This window comes from Gadus chalcogrammus, chromosome 21 (assembly GCF_026213295.1).
Source record: "Gadus chalcogrammus isolate NIFS_2021 chromosome 21, NIFS_Gcha_1.0, whole genome shotgun sequence".
In the NCBI taxonomy this organism is placed as follows: Eukaryota; Metazoa; Chordata; class Actinopteri; order Gadiformes; family Gadidae; genus Gadus; species Gadus chalcogrammus.
Window position 1 is genome coordinate 4244772 of NC_079432.1, and position 23961 is coordinate 4268732.

The following is a 23961-nucleotide window of genomic DNA, read 5'->3' on the forward strand; positions in this document are numbered from 1 at the left end:
CAGACAATCTTTTATGTCATTGTGCACTTTATATTCCAATTTACAGGATGACATTACTCGTTCGGTAGCCCGCCCAAACCACACGGGGGTAAATGTCTCCCCCTGGTGGAGGACTGCAGCGGTGCGGAACATCTGTGGTTCTGCAGTAGGTTGCCCTAGGGTTGGGGTAGTAGTGTCAGAAAACTTGGGACTGTGCAGTCGCTGTTCAAACACTAACACCAGAGCTGCTATAACCATGTTATCCCGTTCCCGGTGTGCTTCCCGGACCCTCGGCCGCTCGGTGTGCCAGCTGCTCCGCCAGGTAGGGGACCCATACCACTGTGAACGCCCTTGTCTTGGTGACCTGTGTGGTTCTAGTGAAGTTAGCCGCGGCTACTTTCCTTGATTTAAAGCAAGGCCGACGGGCTCAAAGGGAAGTCTGATACCTATGTGAAGAACTGGTGTTTTATCTTGAAGACCTTGTAACGTGCTTGACTCGTGGTCAGCTACAAAACGCCGTATTCTTTTGAAAAGGGGCATTATTTTCCAAACGGCTACCTGCTAACGAGCGCTAGCATCAGGAAGCGTGTGGTCGGGTCAAACCAGGCGCGGTGTGTGTGTGTTTCATCAATGACACATGATAAGACCCACTTGAATCGCGTTATAATGTGGTATTATGTAATAGTGTAGGTTATTCTTTCCCCGTATTGTGCCCTTTACACTGAAAGCTGAGCTGACAAACCAGAAATAGCCCAGGTCAAGTGTGTGTTTAGAGCTATGGTCCGGCGCTGTGGCGCAAGTCCAGCTGTCAGTGTCACCGCGAAGCCCCCCACTGCGCATGACTGCGATATGTACAGAATAAATACATTAACCTTGCATCTAGTGTGTGTTTTTCAGCAATGTTTGTCATCTAACTGGTTGAACTGGTTTGCTTTAAACGCACTCGTTGGTCACCACAAAGAATTATCCTTCATCAATTAACTGGTTGTAGTCACTGTGCCTTTGTCAATAGGAAAACAATATTTTGTCAAAAAAGTTAGTTTTACTCTACATTTTTTATCATTTGAACTCTTTTTTAATTGAATTGAAAAGACCCCAATGGTTTGAATGCCCACTTGAAAATAGGTTATTTTAATTTATAAAAATAATGTACATTTTAATGTACTGTATATGGATATGGATATAATATAAAAGGAAATATAGTGCAGTGATATGGGTCAAACATTCCTGCTCTATTTCCATCCAGCCTACTTGTCTGTCATAAAGAGATCCACCCCAAAACAGATTAATTCACAAAGCTTAAATGAATGGCCTTGAACTGCTTAGGTCATTGAGATTGCTTGAAATGGCCCCATTTTAAAAATAAGCACCTTTTTGGAAATAAATAATGGAGTACGTTTTCTACTTTCTTTCCCAGGGCAATAACAACGTTCTGGTCCGACAGAGTTCATCCGGTGAGTGGCCTTTCAAAGTGCTCTTGAGGGACTTCAGTTAGCGCTGAGCCTCCTCCAATGGGAGTAATTTACCATCCAAGACGTCTCCTTTTGTTCTCCCTCCAAAAACCCAAAGCCCTTACACGGGTCATGAAGAAGGGAAAATGGCCGCCAAGCAGCCACCAAGGTGCCTCCGGGCCCCGGTGTGTTTGTGTGCGTGCGTGCGTGTGTGTGTGTGTGTGTGTGGGGGGGGGGGGGGTTCTTGGGTGTGTGTGAGTGTGTTCTTGTGTGTGTTTGTTCTTGTGTGTGTCACGGCCCTCTCAACGACCCTCGCTCCCGTCCTCTCAGGTTATCGGCCGAGCTAATGACGACTTGTTTTCTTTCATCGTTGTTGCGTGTGCTTGTGTGTTTCTGTCCGTTGTTCTCCGTCTCATGTCTTCTTCTTCACTCCTCAAGGCCTCTCCGTCTGCAGTCGGACGGTTTACAGGAATACCCCGTCCCCGTAAGTGCTCTCATGCATTCAAAACACGGCGCTGGGTGCATTGTCCGCCCGCATGCTTGACAGACTGGGCATGATCTCAGACCAGTTATGCAAAGCGCACGGGTTGTTATCGTACGTCATGGTAATTAAAGCAAGAGACGTAGGTTGACGTATTCAGCCTTGTGGGGTTGCCCTGTTTAGGAGAGTACGGGTTTATCTTATGTTGTGTCTTTGTGATTGTGTAGTTCATGAGTTTTTGGCTTTTTTTATGTTATAGTAGATCATTTATAACACAAGCAAGCCAAAACGCACATGAACCACTACACAATCACAAAGACACAACACAAGATATTAAACCTTGGATATCTTATGTTGTGTCTGATTGTGTTGTTCATGTGCGTTTTGGCTGGCTTATGTTATCGTAGTTATCAACCTTATGTTGTGTCTTTTCATTGTGTATTTCATGTGCGTTTACTTTGTTCACGTTACAGATGTCCGTCTTCGTCAGCCGGTGTCTTCCACACAAGATACTTCCAGACGTCAGCCAATCACAGTGAGCCCTGACCCTCAACCCATCGCTTCCTGTTTCATCCATACAAGGTCGTTCTGTTCTGCTCTATATTTTACCACTCTACTACATGATGTTGTTGTCTTATTTCTTTCAGGGGATGAGCTTCTCACCGTGAAGACCCCTGCCTTCGCTGAATCTGTCACAGAAGGGGACGTCAGGTGGGAGAAAGGTTGGTACATTCATAACTGAACACCAACACATTTCTTCCGCACCAGTTCAGCATGTGTCTGCCAGTGTGATCAAGAGCCTTCCCAGCATTTCACACAGTTTAGCTTCTGCACAATTTAGCGAATATACGCCAAATATCTGCTGGCCAACATTGTAGCCAAATATTGTTCCCCATATATACTGGAAGTCAACTAGGGCTGCTAACAGCTGCTCCTATACCTTAAGTTAACTACTTGGTCAATAATGCAAATGAATGGATAACAATTATTTGATTTGTTTTTATTATTATACACACACATGAACTGTTTCTTTCAGCCGTCGGCGACACTGTAGCTGAGGATGAGGTGGTGTGTGAAATCGAGACTGACAAGGTATCACTCACCCTAACTTTCATTTAATCGAATTAAAGAAACTTCCATAGAGCGCTAGTCCTCCAATTGTTGTCGTTATTGTTGTTGTTGTTGTCTCACCCAGACCTCGGTGCCGGTCCCCTCCCCTGCTGCTGGAGTTCTGGAGGAGTTGCTGGTGGAGGATGGAGGAAGGGTAGAGGGGGGGATGGCTCTCTTCAAGATCCGCAAGGGAGCAGGTGAGCCCCCTTCGTACACCTCCCTGCTGCCCCTTACTCCCCCTTCAACCCTAACCCTAACCCTTTATTAACACAATAAAAATAAATGAGATTACCAAGTAATCTAGGCCTATGTGAACCAATCAGTTGTTCGAGGATAACAAATAAAATCAGCACCACTTGGCTGTCATTATTGTGCAAAGATTTTTTTATATCAAACTGAAAAAAAAAGATCTTGTAGGCCATCCCTGGAAAAACTTGTAAATGCGATCGACTTTCTACAAACCTTACACGAAACAGTTTGTTCTATGTCTGACTGCTTGTACCCGAACCACTTCCATACAACTGAAGTAGCACCCTTTTTATGAATGAGTTCTTCATCTGTGATCGTGGACATTTTTTATGGTAGGGGATCTCCGGGTCGATTGAAACATGGGACGATTGAAACACAGCGATTTCCTCGAAAACCACGGAAGGCTTTCACGTCAAATTTCGTCACTGTGTTCAGCACGCAAGACTGACCAACCCCGCGAAATTTCGTGTGATGACGTTCAAATGTTATCCCCCAAACCTGTTTTCGAGAAAAAAATAATAATAAAAACGCAATATTTCGGTTCGGCCATTTCACAAACCGTAGCAAAGTAAAAATGCAAATTAATCGTTTAAACCTGAAAAAAATCGCCCAGCCCTAGGTCAGATGTAGGAGACATCCTTTAAATCCTTTCTCTCTTCCACAGTTTTAAAGTCGGGCTTCTCGTCTGGTCATGCCTCAGCGTGTCATTAACAACGTGTCCCTCACCTCCCCCACCCTTGGTGTTTTCCCCAGGTGGAGCAGCCAAAGCGGCCCCTGCAGCAGCAGTGGAGCAGGCTGCACCACCACCACCACCACCTGCAGCCCCCACCCCCACCGCCATGCCCCCGGTCCCCCCAGTGCCAACTACGCCCGTCCGAGCCACACCCGGTGAGTGCCTTCGCTTGGTGTCATACCGTCTGGGGGGGGGGGGGGGGGGGGGGGGGGGATCGTGACCGGATGGACACGAAGAGAGAGGAGTAGGCTATGTGTTCTAGAGAGAGAGAGGAATGAAACTTGTTCTAGAGAGATGCATGATGGGTTCTGGAGAGATAAGTACGACGTGTGTTCTGGAGTGATTGTCGTATAAACCCGTCTGTTCATTTAGGGTGTAAACGTATGTGAGGATTCAGAGGAACGCTAGGAACACGTTTATGTGAAAGGATTCACGGGTATTGGATCTGATACACCCCGACTGAACAGACAGAAGATTGTCTGTTAGGAAGAGGCTTTAGGGAACGCTGCGGGCGGTGGCCCAACCAGACGTCTCATTCAGAAGGATCTTTTCTTTTCTTTCTTTTTCTTTTCTTTTTCCAATCTTCCGGTTGCAGTCTCAGCCGTCAAGCCATCAGCTGCTGCAGCCGCTGCCCAGGCAGACATCCCAGCGCCAGGGTCCAGGACGGAGAGCAGGGTAAACCAGGGCACCTGTCATCACTACTAGGGGGGAGGGTCCACCACGGGATGCCTACCTCCTCATTGGCCTCTCGCGTGTCCTTTCGTTGTCACTCACATTGCTACTACTCCTATTGTGTTCATTTAAATGTTTTCCTGTATTTGTGTTTCTGTTATTTTTTTAATCTTGTTTTAAAGGGGTGATATCAATCCACCAGGTGTGTTTAGCCATTACAAGCCGCTTGCCAACAAAGGAAAAGGCCGATTTTTAAATGGCTTGTAATGGCTAATCACACTCACACCCGGTGGCATAGTTATCACCCCTTTCATTTTTTGTTCTTTTATTTCTACTACTGTCCTGTACTTTGTGCGGGAGACAGCCTGAGGTCCCCCCATGGGGGGCGGAACAAAGCAGCATCTATTCTCCGGGGGGTCTCCACACTGCTGTTGAGGGGTTCCGCTGAGATGTAACCGTCCCCTAAGGTACCTCCTCTGTCCTCTGTCCTCTGTCCTCCGTCCTCTGTCCCCAGGTGAAGATGAACCGAATGAGGCTGAGGATCGCCCAGAGGCTGAAGGAGGCTCAGAACACCTGTGCCATGCTGACCACCTTCAACGAAGTGGACATGAGGTGGGCCCCTAGGCCGGGACTCTAGACACTTTAATGTGTTGGGCGTTTATGTGTGCTTCAATAAGGTGGCATATACGATACGATACTACTTTATTTGTCAGTAGGGCACTGAAATTAATTTTGCGTCCCTGGGAAGGCCTAGGATATAGTTCTAGGACCTCAACTGTCTCCAACGGTTTATGCATTTACATTTCTACCTCTGTATCGTGTGTATAGTCGTATATGTATGGTCATATTTCTATATTATGTATTTATTCTTTGCTTATGTCTTTGTTTTCCAAACAATAACTGCAGTGTGGCGTCAAGTCAAGTCAACTTTTATTATATAGAAAATTTCATACAAAAGACAGACTCAATGGGGTTCCCAGAAAAAAAATACACAATAAATCCTACAATACAGTAAAATAAAACTAGATTTCAAAGAATGCAAGAAAGATATTTGAATAGATAACAAGTTCAGAATGCATTATAGTTTACTAGAAAGCAAAGGTGAACATAAACGTTTTTTAACCTTGTGTAACCAATTATGTGTAACCGTCACACAAACCAGGCATTTTAAAGTAATAATAATTCTATAACATTTATAAAGTTAGAAAGAACAACAATAATAAAAACAAGACAAATGTTACATTAACGGGATGAAGTGTGTGACAACAATTTGACGGAGTAAGGAAGTTTAAAAAGATGTGTTTTGAGATGGGACTTGAAAGTCGAAAGATTCCTTAAGATTTTCCAATCGGAACGACATGGGCTGCTCATGCTAACAACGAGCTAACCGATACTACCCTCTGTTCGGCGGCGCTCAGCAACATCACGGAGATGAGGGCGTTCCACAAGGACGCCTTCCTGAAGAAGCACAACATCAAGCTGGGCTTCATGTCCGCCTTCGTCAAGGCCTCGGCCTACGCTCTGGCTGACCAGCCCTCCGTCAACGCAGGTGAGTCTGAGACGGCCCTGCGCATTGCCTCTTCAACTGTGTCCCAAAACGGGCCTCTCTACCGACTCATTAGCAGGAGACAAACGGCGCAAACAGCGTGGCGCTAACAAAGCAGTTCACGAGAATACTACGCGGGCAAACTCATACATGTGTTGGTTGAAGTTAAAATATTTAAACTTGGGCACGACATTCGCTTGATGCTGAATCATTGAGAAATGTGAGTAGGATATTAGGTTTGCTTTTGGTTTGAACGCACGTTAAACACCTTCAGACTCAGAGCAACAAAAAGTTATGACTTCAATCTGTTCCCCTTCGGATCCCCCCCCCCCCCCCCCCTGGAACGATTCCTAACGTATCCCAGTTCCCCTAATCGTCTCTACTGCCCTCTCGCTCTTTAACCGTCTCTGATGTCTTCTCCTGCCCCCTCCCCAGTCATCGACGAAGCCACCAAGGAGATCGTTTACAGGGACTACGTAGACATCAGCGTAGCTGTGTCCACGCCCAAGGTAAGACCCCCCTCTGGGTGGTCTACAGATCTCCCCCCTCCCTCTAACGCACCTGGTACTGTGTTTCCATGAGTGCAGAACGTGTCAGTGTTTTGTGCGAGAGGCTCTCATGGTTCCCTCGCTCTGTCCAGGGACTCGTGGTGCCAGTGATCCGCAACGTGGAGACCATGAACTTTGCTGACATCGAGAAAACCATTAATGCCCTGGGAGAAAAGGTGAAAACACAAAATATTTTCATATCTCACATGTTATTACACTTTTTACAGAAATCATACTCGTTTCAAAAATGATGTAGCTTGTGTGCAGTGCAGTGCTACAATTGGCTCGCCTTGGACCACTTGCATGATTTTTGTGTATAAATAATAAAAATGAATCGTCAGTGAATTCATAATCCCCTCAAACCACATAAAAAAGCTTAAACAAAGCCTCTCTTTTTAAATCTTCATATATATGTTGATTACAATTCTTGTCGCTGCTTACAGCTACTTTCACTCTTCTTGCCTTTCCAAAATGTGTTTATTGTTAAAAGAAAATGAGCCTCATTATAGATAAACCGTTCAACAATGTTGTGACCCCCCCCCCCCCCCCCCCCCAGGCGCGCAGTAACCAGCTGGCCGTGGAGGACATGGACGGGGGCACCTTCACCATCAGCAACGGGGGCGTGTTCGGCTCCATGTTCGGGACGCCCATCATCAACCCCCCGCAGTCGGCCATCCTGGGCATGCACGGCATCTTCCAGCGGCCCGTCGCCATCAACGGAAAGGCAAGTCCGCGGCCACGTGGATCTGGTCTAGGGGTTAGGGTACCTCTGGTCTAGGGGTTAGGGTATCTCTGGTCTAGGGGTTAGGGTACCTCTGGTCTAGGGCTCTTGTCTAGGGGTTAGGGTACCTCTGGTCTAGGGGTTAGGGTACCTCTGGTCTAGGGGTTAGGGTGCCTCTGGTCTAGGGGTTAGGGTACCTCTGGTCTAGGGGTTAGGGTGCCTCTGGTCTAGGGGTTAGGGTGCCTCTGGTCTAGGGGTTAGGGTGCCTCTGGTCTAGGGGTTAGGGTACCTCTGGTCTAGGGGTTAGGGTGCCTCTGGTCTAGGGGTTAGGGTACCTCTGGTCTAGGGGTTAGGGTGCCTCTGGTCTAGGGGTTAGGGTGCCTCCGGTCTAGGGGTTAGGGTGCCTCTGGTCTAGGGGTTAGGGTACCTCTGGTCTAGGGCTCTGGTCTAGGGGTTAGGGTACCTCTGGTCTAGGGGTTAGGGTGCCTCTGGTCTAGGGGTTAGGGTGCCTCTGGTCTAGGGGTTAGGGTAGCTGTATTATTGCTTTAAAAAGTTCATCTTAGCTGCTGTTTTTAATGCTCCATTGTCTCTAGAGTGTGCGGTGTTGGCTGTGCTACAAATAAAAGCTGAACAAACTATTTATTGATTTCTCATGAAAGGGAAAGCACAATGCTTGTTTTCTTTGGTCGAGGGAGTCTTATCAAAGTGCAAGTCTTTTCTATAATCTCTTATAAAGGATCTGGTTAATTTGGTATACCTGTAGCTGGATCCCAGCTGACTCAAGTAGCATTAAGGGGCCCCTATTCTACCACCAGGCGTGTGCGTCATTAGCCATTAAAGGCCGTTACAGAATCGGCCTATCGCTCTGCCTTTAGTGACATCACGAGTGGGCATGTCCACCTAGTTGTACGCTGGATACACCTGGTGGTAAAACAGAGGCCCCTTTAAAAGTTGAACATTTTCTGCGATTGGCGCTCAACCTGTTCTACACATACCATCTCAGAAATACAGTGTAAACACAAGTGATCCATCGATGCCACGTCACCCGGTTAACCAGACGCTGTGTTTGGGGTCGCAGGTTGAGATCCGCCCCATGATGTACGTGGCGCTGACCTACGACCACCGGCTGGTGGACGGGCGTGAGGCCGTCACCTTCCTGCGCAAGATCAAGGCCGTGGTGGAGGACCCGAGAGTCGTTCTGCTGGACATGTGATCTCTCTCTCCCTCTCGCCACTCTGCAGGGCTCTCTCTCTCCCACTCCCTCTCTCTCCCTCTCTCTCTCTCTCTCTCTCTCACACCATTCTGCAGGGCTCTCTCTCTCACCACTCTCTCTTTCAATACTCACTCGCCCGATATGAACATCGACCCTCCAAAGAAATCGCACATCTCCGAAGGCCGACATTTCCGTACGCACAGTCCACGTTGACGAGGTTGATCGTGGAAGAGATGGAAGACGCTGCCAAAACCGACGCATCGTTCTGCTTAGAGGGGCCCTCCTCTGAACGATTGTTGTATTGTAAACTTCTGTTTATACATTATAGGAGTCATACTAGTTTTCTTAAAGATGGTGATATATATAAATAGTTGTTATTTTGCTGCCGGTGCTCACTTATAACGCACATTATATCGACGTTAAATACTACGCACACTTTTTATGTAATGACCGACCGTTCCGCTCAGGTCTTTACCTGGATGTTCTTCCTCTATATGATGAGGAGGAAGTGTTGTTACAGCCATGGTTTGCTTGTCTCCATGGGTCTGTGTACGTTCGCGTTGTGGCCACCTCTTCAGTTTTTGTCGGAGCAGCTCATTGGGAAATAAGGATAACCTCGTTGGTGGCCCTTAGACTCCATACCTTTTCTTTAGAACCTGGCAACGCACAACCCAGTTATTACAGACCCATACTAGCTTTAGAGAGACCGCTTTTAAATGGATTATAGTTATCAGTATTTAGCGTTCTGTTTTTGTTTGGCGACAAATCAAGTTAAATGAGATGTCCAAGATCGAAAGAGTACAAGCAAACGGTAGAAAGACCTCCGATTCATCAGCAGAGAACCTGCAGTGTCCAGCGACCACAGAGTGTAGTCTTTACCATGAGCTGTGTTTTGTGTTTCAAGATCGATTCAAAGACGCACAATTTCTCAACGTGTTTTTGTTGTTCACTCTCAATGCCTGGGAATCAGGGCTTCCTTGTTCTCTGCAAACTCAATTGCTTGTGTCTATTTAAAGAAAAGCCCCATTTTAAACCGCATTAAACATCCCTACGGTTTACGTAAAAACACTGTGATGAAGAGTTTTTCTTTTTTCCCGGGAGCCTGTCTGAAACGCCGTCCTGAGGCGAATCACGCATGACACCTGTACACCCTAGCCGCATGTGCATGTATCGCCTGTTCGCTGGGGTACATTGATCCAACCCAACACAGCATCTATTACGCGCATCACACCCCTCTTTTAAAAAGCACGGAAAAAAAACCAACCCCAATAAACATTGAACGCACCAAGATCAAAACCAGCGAAAATTCTCAGTGGTTAATATTCACCGGGAACATTTTATCGTGTGCCAAGATCTTTCCCGTATCTCCCTCACGACGGCACTCGTGGTTGAAACCCGTGCCAAAGATTGATCTTCAAAGCCCATGATTCGAGCCTTGCTCCGGGGCTCTCGAAGCACTGACAATGAGGTGATGGTTGCTGACGGGAGTCTTGAGGGTTGCTTAGCCCTTCCTCTGGCCCCTCCAGGCACACTGGACTGGAGTGGCTGCAGCTGCCGCCCCAATGTTTCTGTTTACTTTAATAATCGCGAGCCAACAATGGTCCCCCCCGCAATGTAAGTCTTTGTTTCTCTGCCAGCACCCTACACAAATGTCTAAACAACAGCGAGGAGGTGGCGGAGAAAAATAAATAAATACAGGGTTGATTACGCATGCATAATAATAAATAAAAAAAAAGGGCCCGTATGTTTTATTAGCATGAGAATACTGCAGCTTCTAATGGGCTTGAATACGGCGCACAATGATGGCGGCCGTTCTTTTAATTAAATTATTTACCTTCATTACCTCTCAAGATTCCATTAGCCTTTTGGAGACGGTGCTAATTGGCACTTTGCAGTCGCTGGGTGCATCGATATCTAAGGGCCTTGTTTGTGAGCAGGTTTTTGTTTGAGTTGGGAAAATGTAGCCAAATTTGCGAATTATCGATTGGGGGGGGACGGGGGACTGCTCAATAAGATGCGGGGGTCCAAGTCTTTGTGTCCATTCACATGAAAGATGGCCATTAAAAACTGGCAGCTTGCTGTTTGTTTTGATTAGGCCACATCAGAGGCACGATTTACCTAAATTATTCTGTTATTTTATTTTCTGTTTACCCTGTTGATTTTTATTACTCGTAATCTTAAATAATAAGCCATCTACTATTTCTCTTTTTTTAATCACTGATCATAGTGATTCGGGGACTTGAGGGTGGTATTTAGCGTAGATATAAACCAGACTGAACCACGTTCACAAATTTGCAGCCATCCCAAAACACATTCATAAATTGGCTCACAAAAAAAAAAATATTATACTACTAAAAATAATAAAATGCAGCTTTTGACCCAACGGGTAATTGCAGTCTGGTGTCAGACGCCCTCGTCAGATCAGGTCCTTGAGTCAACATTTGGCCCTCGCCGTTTGGCTGGGGAGCCATGCAGAGCTGAATGAGCTGTTTAAGCAGAGCGAGAGAGAGAGTGCCCTCCCGGGCCTGTCCTTTGAACTGGAATCCTTGCATGACTGTCCCGTAAACAAATTGACTGTGTGCTGGAGAGCACCACGCTGGAACATCTTTAATTCATTTGAGATTTTTGTTGGGAAAATATAGAATCAAGGGAACATGGGCTTTGGTGATCTCTCAAGTTCGATTCAGCTTGTGCACTTAACCCCTCAGTGTCTACACCATTGTGTCAGCTAAAGCAGCACAATGCTACTGAATTATTTATTTTTTTATGATGTTTAAAGTTCTTATTAGTAATATCTTCAAGAATGAAGAGTAAAAGCAATGTTGGCCTATGTTTTTTGAAGCCATCATTGTGTACGAGTTAAACCGTTCTGTCTGCACCTCTATAACCTGAGCTTCAGAAACGTGTTCTCGTCATATAAAGGGGTTAAAGCTAGATCAATTAACCAATGAGCCATGTTATGAAGTACAATGGCACTGATAGTATTGATGTCATCTAGTAATGGTGGACGTGACTAGAATGTACTTATGTGTACTGATGTACTTAGATATCAAGAAGACAATATTTTCAAAATTGTTTTTATATCTTAATGTGAAATTATGATTGATTTCTTATCTTTAATAAAAGAGAAATATGATCTAGTTCAGGCCATTGATGGAGCTTATGGGATGTTATATCTATTTCTGAACGTTGGGAACATGAATCGTATTCTGAGCCTATCCAAATCTTCCTAATAACTTAACGATTGAACTTTTAAACAAGAGAGCAACTTTTGGACACACCGTTAACCTGCGGAGAACCTGCCATCGCTTTTATAATCCATCTCGACTCTGACTCGATCGATTATCGATCGTTTCATTTCCATACTCGAACCTTTTCATCTCCTGAACACATTCCTGAGCCACAGAACTCCAACCAAAAACAAAATGGACTCTCTCCCCAACATACCCAACAGCGAGACGCGTACATTGACTCACGTCACGCGCTTTGTGTTTGAGACCGGGTCCGGTGGTTGCATAAGTGATAGGGGGGGGGGGGGGGGGGGGGGGGGGGGGGACGCGTCCGGGGGGGTACGCATGCATATTCACACACCATTTGTTCCCCTGTGCAGATGAATCCAGAGCCCTACGTGGGACAGGCTCTGCATCTGGCCCCATTCTTCCTCCTCTCCCTTTGATATGGGAGCCGGGCTCTCCTTTTCTTCCCCTCGCTCCCGTTGTCATACCACAAGATTAATTTTAGACGGAGAGAAAAGGACCCGGGATGCCCCCCACCCCCAAATCCAGGTGCGCTGACACTGACGCAGGTGCAGCGAGTGTGTCAGGGTGGGGGTCAAAGGTCGCGGCGTTGGGGATAAAGCGAAGCGCGCCGCGGGCGGCGGTTGAGGCGAGCGGTCGGTGGCGTCACCGGAGACGGCTTCTGTCGTTATTATGGGATGTTGTTTCCGATCGAGCCGTCGCCGTGTCACGTGACCTGGTCGTATCGGCGTGTTGTTTCCTTGACCGTGGTTTTGAGGTTGTTGAAGTCTCATAGCCATTGGCGCTACACCAGACGGTGGTGTGTGATGCGTGGTGTGTGTTATGTGTGATGCGTGGTGTGTGTTGTGTGTGATGCGTGGTGTGTGTAGTGTGATGCGTGATGCTTGCTGGGAAGTGTCAGTGTCAGTGTTGTTCGTTTTTCGGGTGCGACGAATGAATACGAGCATTCGACGTTACGCTCGGTCAGGCTTTTTATTCAAAGGGTTTTCCCCGCGTTGTCGATCCGCGTCATGCAAGGGCACCAGGAAGGCTCCTCAGCAGCTCACGGAGTGGACTGGAGAGAGGGAAACGACCGGAGGAGAGCAGGAGAACGGAAATGAACAATGAGAACAGGCAGAAAATATGAGACCAGAAAGTGTGTGTCTGTGTTTTGGGTGTCGGTGTGAAGGGGGGGGGGGGGGGGGGGGGGACCTGGTCATTGAGGGAGGTGGATGTCTCCTTGCTCTTCCTGTTGCTATAGGAACCCAGGACCCCCCCGTAGCGGGCCTTCAGAGGGGACCCGTCACCGACCGCTTTAGCCAGCAGCTCCACACACGCCGGGTTCACCCATATGGTCTGTACACACACACACAGACACACACAGACACAAGGACACACACACAGACACACACGCACAAACAAAGATATACACACACAAAGACACCCGCACATACAAAGACACAAACACATACACAAAGACACACAGAAACACACACAAAGACACACGCACGTACATAAGAGACACACACATGAATAACAGGTAGGGATGTCTGGTCAGAAGGTTTTCCACCCAAATGGTTCTGGGTTCGATTCCCCGACCCCGACTTGTCCCCAGTCCCTCCCAACATGTCCCCAGTCGACCTAGAGTATGCAGGCCTCACTGAGCGAAGGTTCCCCTTACGTTGTTAAAGGTGACATGTCATACCACCAGGTGTGAGTGTGATTAGCCGTTACAAGCCGTTTTGAAAATCTGCAGCTTCTGAGATCAAAGGTGGGCGTGTGTCCACCTAGATGTGTGCTGGATAGATCAGTCTACCAGCCTACCCAGTGGACTGTGGCAAACGTTGCTCATCTATCCGTCACACATCTAGGTGGACACGCCCACCTGTGACGTCAGAAGCTGCACATTTTGAAAAACAGCTTGTAACGGCTAATCACACTCACGCCTGGTGGTACAATGTGTCACATTTAAAGCTAAAGAGCATGAATGTATAACTCTGCGCCGGGCGGACCCACCGTGAGGTCGATGTCCTCCAGGGCGGACTGGGCGTTGCTCCTCACCGTCCTCAGCAGCACCAGGACTCCGTCGGCACTCAGAGGGTTCTGGGAGAGCTGAACGAAACAGAACCTGTCATTGACTGTCACCTTCTCCACCAACACCACCTCCACCGCCATCACCTCCACCACCACCACCACCCCCTCCTCCTCCCCCACCACCTGGGCCCTGGCGTGTTGGGCTCTCCCCGGGTTCGGGCGGCGCCTCGTGGACCCTCTCACCCGGAGCCCCTGCAGGCTGGTGTTGGCGGCCAGGCCCGGGCCCAGCAGGGCCAGCGCCGCGTCGTCCAGCCGGTTGCTCCGGAGGTCCAGCCGCAGCAGGCTGCTGTTGTGCCTCAGCGCGTCGCCCAGCGCCCCCGCCCCGCCCCGGCCCAGGCTGTTCCAGGACAGGTCCAGGTGCTTCAGGGCAGTGTTGCCCTGGACAACAGGGGGAAGGGAGGAGATGTGTGAGAGGCCGGTGGCTCCTCAAAATGTTCCGGCCCCCCCGTCTGATCCCATGTTTATGTCAGGTGAGGCGAGGAGTTTTTTTTTAAAATATCCACCTTATTCCAGGCTGCAAAGTATTGCCGTAGCCTTCAAGATATGCGCTATTGGTGCAGATGTGCTAGCCGCCATGTAAAAAGCACTCGACCGGAAATGGAAAACCGGCTGGCCACTATGAATCATGGGAAATAGAAAGGTTGCGGAATGAGGTGGATATTTGTAATTATTCTCTTAAAGACATCCTGTGTGTGGCTCGAAAGAGGGAAGGAACGACATGTATGGGACCGATGGTCTTATTCGAACCGTGGTCGCTGTGAAGCCTTAGCCTATGTGGCTAGCACGTCAGCGTGTATAGACACCAGCCCACCAGGTCAGGTGCTTTTTGTTTCATGTTTGCGACCCTTAACACATCGTTGGAACCCTTCCCACATGACCGTGGTATCAATATCTCCATGAACGTCTTCCGTCGCACATCGCACCACGGTTAAGTTTGTGTGTGTGTGCGCACAACGTGTTTATTTGTGTGTGTGTGTGGGTGTGTGTGTGTGTGATACAGCAGAGTTTGTGTTGCATGTGTGTTACCCTGAGTGCCGCACACACAGACACAGCCCCGCCCAGCCACAGGTGGTTCCAGCTCAGGTTGAGCAGCTCCAGGCCCGAGTTGGTCTCTTAACGGAAGAACACACATTAGCCAGATCAGCCTATTGTTGTGGACCAGAGAACGGCTGCTGTCATGCTACTAGATGTTCCTCCACCCTAACTAAGCCTAACTAAAGCAAAACAACTTAAAGAGTTGGAGGCTGGAGCGGTCCAATTAAGGTGAATCTAAATTACTATTTAACGTGCTTAGAAATCTACATTTCAGAATTGATGAGGAAAAAATGTAAGTATGGTATATCATTGTTATTAGGAAAGTACAGTTTTCTAGGTCTGTGATTTATCGGCCCAAAGTGTGTTATTTTCTTGATCTTTTTACTACTGTGCAGTCGCTCTTTACCCTACCTAACATCTGTCCCAGGAGTTGTCCTCCACACACACCGAAGCTGTTGTGACTGAGATCCAGCTCCCTCAGCACAATGTTCCACTGAAAAATATCTTTGACGTTTACATACCCCGCTTTTTTCTATTCCATTTTATGTGAATCTCTGACCTTTGGTGCTGAATATACGGGGTAAACAAGAGATATTTGATTACCTGGTTTAGCCTCAAGAAAAAAATGTGATATTGGGTAATGCCCTAAAAGGTAAAAAAAAAAATTGTAGTGTGCATGCAAACGTACCGAATGATAGAACTTACCTCCAAAGCATCAGCAAAGGATTTTGCGTCTGAGTCAGTGAATTTGTTTCCTAATAAGAAACCAAAGTTAAAATACTGTAAAGGATTTCATATAGAAGGGCCAGGATAGTGCAAGGCAGCTCGGGTGTTCGACACCCAAGTTAAACATACTGGGTTCCATCCCTAATGTTTGCAACCTTCTTAAAGACCTAACGTCCCAACCTTAACGTACTGGGTTCCATCCCCAATGTCAGCAACCTTCCTAAAGAACTAACGACCTCCTTATTGACTTGTATCTGAATTCCCTGTGAGCTGGATTTGGATAAAAGAGTCTAAAGAACAGTGGATAAGATGGAGATAAACAAGTTGTTTTCCCTCAGAGAAAGAGGAAGGTACCTGAGAGTTGGAGAGACTTCAAGGAGATGTTCTCCATCAACATCCGGCAGATGCTTCTGGCTCCTGCTGGCCCAAGAGCATTGTGGGACAGGTTCTGGAACAGAACGAGACACTCAGTATGTTTATCAAGTGGATGATGCGGTGGCTGTGAGTCTTTCTTTTTAACTTGCTATCATACAAATCAGTTGTATGACATTGGGTTCCCTGAAATGCTATGTGCTAGGCAGTCTTTACAGCAATATGACAAATATATGATATAGATACATTTATAGATTATATTTTCTTTCTCTTTAACCTTTGGTCAAATGCCATCAAAATGGCAATCCGTCACATAAAGACACGAATAGAAAAGGTAATAATAATAAGATGATAATAAACAGGCCAATAGGCTGGGAAAGCGGGTAATCTTCTTAACAGGTTAAAATGTGACTCAAGCCATTATACCAGACTCTGGATGCAGGAGTTTGTTCTGAGCAGGTCTGTGATGTAGCGTGTCCCCGCCGCCCCCAGCGAGTTGTCTTCCATCTCCACGTGAGTGATGTCCACGTTGCTCTGAGTTAAATACATAAACACTAAACACAAATGTTCCATAAAACAACCCTAAAGGTACTGATAAACGCGGCCCAATCTTCGTGTCAACAATTGGCCAGCAATTATAAGAACTTTTTTCATTGGCAGGTAATGTATTAATCATTTTTTTGTTATTCATTTCATTACAGAAAACCCAAATTAATGTGACATTCATCGTAGCGTGGGTCTTTTTCTGACATTGTTTTTGTTAACAGTATCAAAGCCAAAATCTACACAAAACGTAAATGGTAACAAATTTAGCTTTGTTATTGGGAATTTAAACAGATTTGATTTATTCTTCTTGTGTTGTTGTTTTTTATCTTGTTAAGCACATTGCATCTTACATCACAAAAATTAAACGAATCAATCACTTAAATGAATTTAGAAGAAGAATGAATAGAAAGATAAGATGTAATAACAGCCGATCACCACTAGAGCGATGGCCAGGGCCTTGGCCCCCTGTGGCCCCAGCCCACGGTGGTTGAGGGCGAGGGGTCCCTTGCCCGAGTGATGGAGGAAGCAGGAGACGGGCGAAGCTCCGGTCAGACGACAGGCCCGGAGGTAGAGCTCCCTGGGGGGCAACGCCAAGTCTTCACTGGCGTCTAAAGAAGAACACATCCACAGAGGGTCAAAGGTCGAAACAGAGAAACGTTGTTGGTAACTTAACAGACAAAAATAATAAAAATAAAAATTGCTGTCTATTTTTACGAAAACGCATTTAAAATTTGGGCGAAGAAAGTTTATAGAAATATGACTTGCGATGCGACAAAAATTACCACTTTTGTTATCTATATATTTGTATCTCTACACCTAGGCTGATTCGCTCCTCACTTCACCAATCATCTTATAGGCCTACTAATTATTCTAAATCGCGTATATATATTTATCGCACTCTTGACGACAACATGAGTGAACTGCCTCAGATCCAACCATGGCTCTCTAGATCCGTGTCCCAGTCCTCTTCCTCTGCCCCGGACCCCCTGCCTCTCTCCGGGCCGGTCTCCTGGCTCTCCCCCTCCTCCTCCTCCTCCCGGTCTGGGATGTCCAGCGGCTGGACGGACGGACCCCTTGACTCCTCCTCCCCCTCCACCTCCATCTCCACGTCGCGTCCTGGGGTCCCGCTGCTCGGAGTGTGCTGAGCCATCCTAAGTGATGGAGATCTTCAGACACCGTCCCCTGGAAGGACGACCACGGTGTTACCAAGACAACTATTCACTAAGGTCAGTGGTCGTTCATGCCAATTGACTGCTTTGGTGCCACAAAAGTTAAATCAACATTTAAAAGTTTAAAACAGAGTAATCCAGCAATCAAAGGCGTTATATTTGACCTGAATCAGGGTGATACGGCGCTTAAAACCGTTAGAGTAAGCGTTATATTTAGTGTTACAAATAAAAGTAGCTTTATGGCAGATCATTGGATTCGTTATTAGTTATTCTATATCGTTCGTCTATAAATGGCATTATTGTGTACAATTACCAGAAAACACGCTTATATTGCCTACCAGAGTGTCCCCCCCTTCGCCAGACACTGAAAAGTAATACGAACTTCAAATTCAAATTCATAGAGTGTAACGAGCTGAAAGCAACTAGCTGGAAGACCATACCTTCTCATATAAAGTAACGAGCTGACAGACCGTTACCTACGTTACTGCGTTTGCCTGCTATGACTATATTTTAAGAACCTACTGTATCCATTTTTTTTACGTAGTTGCAACAACAGTACATCTGGATGCTATTGGAGTCAGTGTTCCAGTAGACCTTGAATTAACGAGACCCCCTAGAGACGGTGCAATACCTCCGCCTAGCGGCCAAAGTACTAAAACGGCACCCATATACCCTTTATTTTCCATCCATGTTTTTCTAAAGACGCTTCACCGCTAGTCTATCATAATAAATTAAAGGGGTGATATTATGCCACCAGGTGTGAGTGTGATGAGCCATTACAAGCCGTTCACACTCACACCGGGTGGCATAGTAGGCCTATCACCCTTTTAACCACTGGACCTAATCGTCCCCTATAACAAGTTCCCTATTTTGTAGCTTGGACCTATTCTAAGAATTAGAAGTGACTCAATAACATATCTCATAGTTTGAAAATAAAATTTATTCCATACAGACTAATAAAGATACATAGTAGGTGCAAGTTGAAAACATTGAAATTGAATTTCTGCTCAGCGGATTACGATTTCTGCTTAATTCCTTACGTCTGTTTAACAGCGCAATAAAAACACATAAGTGGACTTAAGAAAAACAAAAAAAAGAGTAGACCGTAATAATAAAGTTTAAAACTCGATCACATCAAGTGACCGACAAGCATGTCATAATATATGTTTTACGTATTGTCATCATGTATAAAGCCGTATAAAACAGGTACAATAATGGACAGACAACATGGCCGAAGGAACACGCGTGTAAACATTCCATGTGTTTTAGTATATGTGCTTTGTCGTGACGCCTGCGCCAACACGCAAGGACTGGTTCAACCGTATCGTATAAAACCAACCACAACATTATAAAAACCCGAGCAGAGATGTCGCCTCTGTCGCACGCTCTCCGTCTCTCGCTCTCTCTCTTTTCTGTTTTGGTGTTCGAGTATCAAATGCTTAAAAAAAAAACGCATGTATATATTTTACTAGAATACGAAGGAAAACCGCGGAAACACTTCGCCTTGTTGGCTCCTACACACACGCGCACACACAAACAAACACACACACACACACACACACACACACACACACACACACACACAGGCTAACGCAACCACACACGCATACGCACACACACAAACACACACGCACACACACCCCTGACTCAGGCGTTTTGTGACAGAGCACCGTCTTGGCGTTAGTGTGTCGAGTCTGTTCGGCTTCCAGTCGTTCCACTCTCCTCCCTGTGTGTCCCATTGTGTAACCACGGTTACGGTAGCGATGAGGCACGGCGGGTTTGTCAACAAAAAGCCAACCAGAAAGTACAAAAAAAAGAAAGGAGTTAATGCAGATAAACAGGGATGGGAGGGGGGAGGGGGGGGGGTCCTCCTAGTCTTCTGATTGGATAGAGCCAGCTCGTGTAGCAAGCCCCCCCCCCCTCCCCCTCTGAGGTCTTTGTGCCCCTGAAGGCGAGTCTCTGAATGCTCCAGCTCAGAGCTCAAGTGCTTATGTAGACAAGTGTGTCCGTTCTGTCCTTCCTCTCTCTCCATCTCCTCCTCCTCCTCCTCCTCGTCTCCCTCTTCTTCTCCCCCTTGAGTCACAGAAAATGGCCGCCGCAGTAGTGCTCGATTGAGGGTTTGCTAGTTTCAGTTTTTCAGTTTGTTGTCGTTTTGATTCAATCGATTTCGATCAGTGCCTTTGTTGTTGTTGTTGTTGTTGTTGTTGTTGTTGTTGTTGTTGTTGTTGTTTGTGTTGCTGTGGTCTGCTTCACTTGGGCGGGGTCCGGGCTAGCTGCTCCAGCAGGGGGTTGGCCTCCCCGTCGGGGGTCTTGACGCTGTCGGTCCTCACGATGCAGGTGGGCCGGTGCAGGTTGAGCATCACCATGAGCTGCTGGCGCTCCACACGCAGCTCCTCGATCTGGGCCTTCAGGTCGCAGTTCACCGTCTCCAGACGCTCCGACTCCTGGGGGGCAGGGACACACAGGAGGGGGGCCGTGAGACAGGGACACACAGGAGGGGGACAGTGAGACAGGGACACACAGGAGGGGGGCCGTGAGACAGGGACACACAGGAGGGGGGCCGTGAGACAGGGACACACAGGAGGGGGACAGTGAGACAGGGACACACAGGAGGGGGACAGTGAGACAGGGACACACAGGAGGGGGGCCGTGAGACAGGGACACACAGGAGGGGGACAGTGAGACAGGGGCGCAATGAGACAGGGACACACAGGGAGACGCAGTGACACAGGGCCGCAGGGAGACAGGGCCGCAGGGAGACAGGGCCACAGGGAGACAGGGCCACAGGGAGACAGGGCCACAGGGAGACAGGGCCACAGGGAGACAGGGCCACAGGGAGACAGGGCCACAGGGAGACAGGGCCACAGGGAGACAGGGCCACAGGGAGATGAGGACGCAGTGAGGCGGGGGCAAATTGAGACGGCCGCGCAGTGAGACAGGAGCGCAGTGAGACGGGGGGGCAGTGTGACAGGAACGCAGTCAGTCAGGGAGACACACAGTGAGACAGGGCCACAGTGAGACAGGGCCACAGTGAGACAGGGCCAAAGTGAGACGGGGCGCAGTAAGAAGGGGACACAGTGAGACAGGGATTTGAATAAAGATGAGCTGGTTTGAATAGTTAAATGTTGCTCCTTTAGTAACTTTGGCGAGTTACTTAGTAACTTGCCAAAATGGAGGCGTGTGCATGCTAGGTGTAGGCACTAGGGACAACAGGCCCCAACTTAAGTAACGTCACGTCATTTATTTGACTTTATGCATCGCCGGTTGCCCGGTGATGTAACATAATGCAAAAATGTTCCACCTGACATCTGATTTGCATTTGGAGGAGAGCAGGAAGTGCGTGTGACTCGAATGAAAGATGAGAGATAATTTAGGTAGGGTTATTCACAGGGGGAACACCGGGAACATCACACAAGGAAGTCCAGCGTAAGAACTAAAGGCAGGGTTCTCCCTACTCTGTTGTGATGTACCTTTGGAAGGAAGTCAAACATAAGAACCAAAAATTAAGGGCAAACATCCACCTCTGTGCTTGTGTTTGTGTGGGTGCGTGCACGCCTGTGTGCTGTGAAGTACCTATGGAAGTGTGTGTGTGTGTGTGTGTGTGTGTGTGTGTGTGTGTGTGCGTTGTGACGTACCTTTTCCAAGGGAGCGTGGGTGTGGGTGTGTGCGTGTGTGCTGTCACGTACAGTACCTTTGGAAGGATGTGTGGGTGTGTGTTGTCACGTACCTTTGGCGGGTTGTGTGGGTGTGTGTGTTGTCACGTACCTTTTGAAGGAAGTCCGTCCTCTCCTTCTTTTTGTTCCGGCATCGCGCGGCGGCCACCTTGTTCTTCTCCCGCCGTCGTTTCCTCCTATCGTCGTCCTCGTCCATCTGGACAGACGTTCAGGGGTTATTTTCGAACTCAATCTTACAGGGATGTCAGGTTCAAGTCCCTTAGGACCCTGTTGAAGGACCCCCGTCTTAATCTAGGATGCTTCAGGTTAGGCTGTCCTTTTAATACACCTTAACATACATTCAGGCCAGGGATTGCGATATGCTATTTATTTAAACATATGGTTTCGGAAGCAGCAGATGGCGCCAGAGTGAAACTATAGTGTCTGCTGCAATTTACTGCAAGTTTAAAACGCACAGGTACACAGGTTTACATTTTGTAAAAACTCATAAGACACCGTGCAAACCTGTGCACTTCAAATTAAGAAAATATAAAATGTAACCCCTTCACAAAATCGAATACAAATAATACAATTCTGTAAAGAGTCAACCTCCCCATTCCCACCCCCATCATCCTCCCCCTCTCTCCCCATTCTCTCACCCTCTCCCCCACTCTCTCTCTCCCCCCTCTCCTCTCCCCCCCCCCCCCCCGTCTCCCTAAAGGGCTGATTATAGTCCCACGTCACGAGAACGTAAGGACCACACAGATGCTTCAACACAGTCGTGAACCTTTATGGTTCTGCGTCGGGTGTTAGTGAGCAGACCAATCACAGCCCTTGCTGCTGCGTCGCCTCAACGGAAGGTTACAATTTGGCGCATGTCCGGCCCTTGTGGTGGACGCAAGAAGGGTCCACAAGGACGTAAGGGGTCCGTAACCCCCTTGCGTTGCGTCAACCTGGGACCATAATCAGCCCTTAAGTCCCTCTTCCCCTCACCTCTGTCTTGATGGCCAGTGGCCTCTCCCCCCCTCACCTCTGTCTTGATGGCCAGCGGCCTCTCCCCCCCTCCCCTCCTCTCCCCCCCCTCCCCTCCTCTCCCCCTCACCTCTGTCTTGATGGCCAGTGGCCTCTCCCCTCTCCCCCCCCCTCACCTCTGTCTTGATGGCCAGTGGCCTCTCCCCTCTCCCCCCCCCCCTCACCTCTGTCTTGATGGCCAGTGGCCCCCCCCCCCCCCTCACCTCTGTCTTGATGGCCAGTGGCCTCCCCCCCCCCCCTCACCTCTGTCTTGATGGCCAGTGGCCTCTCCCCTCTCCCCCCCCCCCTCACCTCTGTCTTGATGGCCAGTGGCCTCTCCCCTCCCGCCCCCCCCCTCACCTCTGTCTTGATGGCCAGCGGCCTCTTGCCCAGCCGGTCCAGGAAGTGCAGAGGGTGCAGCATGGCGCCCAGCTGCCTGAAGTCGGCGTGCAGCTTGAGCTGGTCCGTCAGCGTGGTGGCCGAGATCCCGGCCAGCGGGCCCAGGCTGGGCAGTGAGCCCGGGGCTAGCGAGGGCTCCGGTATCTGACCCGGCATCATGTCCTCCACGCCGGCCGCCTCCGCCGCTGTGGAGGGGGGGAAAGGTCAAAGGTCAGGGAGGAGGAGAGGGAAAGGTCTCGGGGTCGGTCGCGACCCGATGGCTCAAGGGATGGATGGCCGCGTGCCACAGAGAAGGAGAGATGGTTTTGATCCGTGTTACGGTTCTGGAAGCGCGAGCATTTAGAAATAAATATTCAAATCATTTGAACTGAACTAAAACAAACAAAACAACACATGTTTTAGTTTGAATCCTGGACCGGGCGAGTGGGGGTTAGGATCGATCAATACATAGTCAATAAGTGAATTAATCACAAAGCAACATGATTGTGTGTCCACCTTTGATCGGTATTGTAATCATTGGGAGGGATGATCGAGAAAATCAACGAAAACCTGTAGAATCACTCATGATCAATAAGTCACGATCAATAAGTGTTTAAGTGTCAAACTGTGTTTCATTGGCCGCTGAGACCTGCTCACAGAAACCTGCATTCAGTCCCATTTGAGGTATTTCTCTCCCATATCCCTGCCTTCCCATGAAGTCCCGCCTGTTAGTTTCTCCCCCCACTGTCATCCAGCAGTAGTAAGTTATATGATCCAATGTACCGGCACTCAGCAAAGCCCATGGGCAATACGCTATGCAATAACATGTGTATTTATTCCCTCTGCCTGTTCCTGGTGACATCCAATACTTTGTACAGCCACTCGCCGTAACCAACACAGCGCGGGTCAAACGGCTTCACAGCTTGGACAGCTGGCCTGTCTGTCACAGCAGGGGGCCGCCGGCCAAACAAACACTCCGCTCACTAGCTTGTTTACCCCCCCCCCCCCCCCTTCCGAAATCAGGGGAGTGATTTACCA

At 48.1% G+C, this 23961-nt stretch overlaps 3 protein-coding genes across 3 annotated transcripts in view; 1 reads left to right on the top strand and 2 right to left on the bottom strand.

Moving 5' to 3' along the window:
- Positions 1–85: 85 nt before the first annotated feature.
- On the top strand, positions 86–10152 carry LOC130374314 (dihydrolipoyllysine-residue succinyltransferase component of 2-oxoglutarate dehydrogenase complex, mitochondrial-like). Its single transcript, XM_056581028.1, has 15 exons — positions 86–301; positions 1397–1433; positions 1869–1914; positions 2385–2446; positions 2559–2633; positions 2948–3003; positions 3107–3218; positions 4024–4158; positions 4599–4678; positions 5190–5287; positions 6094–6224; positions 6657–6730; positions 6862–6945; positions 7326–7493; positions 8569–10152. Exons 1-15 carry the CDS (start codon positions 236–238, stop codon positions 8701–8703), a joined length of 1359 nt encoding a protein of 452 aa, XP_056437003.1. The 5' UTR covers positions 86–235; the 3' UTR covers positions 8704–10152.
- Positions 10153–16498: 6346 nt separating this feature from the next.
- LOC130374894 (leucine-rich repeat-containing protein 74A-like) lies at positions 16499–17862 on the bottom strand. The gene is made up of 3 exons (XM_056581871.1): positions 17649–17862; positions 17148–17320; positions 16499–16700 (listed from the first exon to the last, which is right to left on the bottom strand). The coding sequence occupies exons 1-3, from the start codon at positions 17860–17862 to the stop codon at positions 16587–16589; spliced, it is 501 nt and encodes a 166-aa protein (XP_056437846.1). The 3' UTR covers positions 16499–16586.
- Positions 17863–18560: 698 nt separating this feature from the next.
- The window catches only part of jdp2b (Jun dimerization protein 2b), a 15907-nt gene continuing 10506 nt past the window's right edge, over positions 18561–23961 (bottom strand). The window contains exons 2-4 of the mRNA XM_056581052.1: positions 22906–23129; positions 21647–21751; positions 18561–20325 (exon numbers count right to left, since the gene is read on the bottom strand). Of these exons, the coding sequence (XP_056437027.1) occupies positions 20131–20325; positions 21647–21751; positions 22906–23103 (498 nt within the window). The 5' untranslated portion in view covers positions 23104–23129 and the 3' untranslated portion in view covers positions 18561–20130. The remainder of the gene's footprint in view (positions 20326–21646; positions 21752–22905; positions 23130–23961) is intronic.

Excerpts from the sequence above, each read along its gene's own strand:
- LOC130374314 (XM_056581028.1), top strand. The coding sequence starts at position 236 with ATGTTATCCCGTTCCCGGTGTGCTTCCCGGACCCTCGGCCGCTCGGTG. Across the intron at positions 4,159-4,598 it reads GCCCGTCCGAGCCACACCCG|TCTCAGCCGTCAAGCCATCA; the intron begins GTGAGTGCCTTC and ends TTCCGGTTGCAG. Across the intron at positions 7,494-8,568 it reads CCGTCGCCATCAACGGAAAG|GTTGAGATCCGCCCCATGAT; the intron begins GCAAGTCCGCGG and ends TTGGGGTCGCAG.
- LOC130374894 (XM_056581871.1), bottom strand. The coding sequence starts at position 17,862 with ATGGCTCAGCACACTCCGAGCAGCGGGACCCCAGGACGCGACGTGGAG. Across the intron at positions 17,321-17,648 it reads CACGGATCTAGAGAGCCATG|ACGCCAGTGAAGACTTGGCG; the intron begins GTTGGATCTGAG and ends GTTCTTCTTTAG. Across the intron at positions 16,701-17,147 it reads CCCTGGCCATCGCTCTAGTG|AGCAACGTGGACATCACTCA; the intron begins GTGATCGGCTGT and ends TATTTAACTCAG.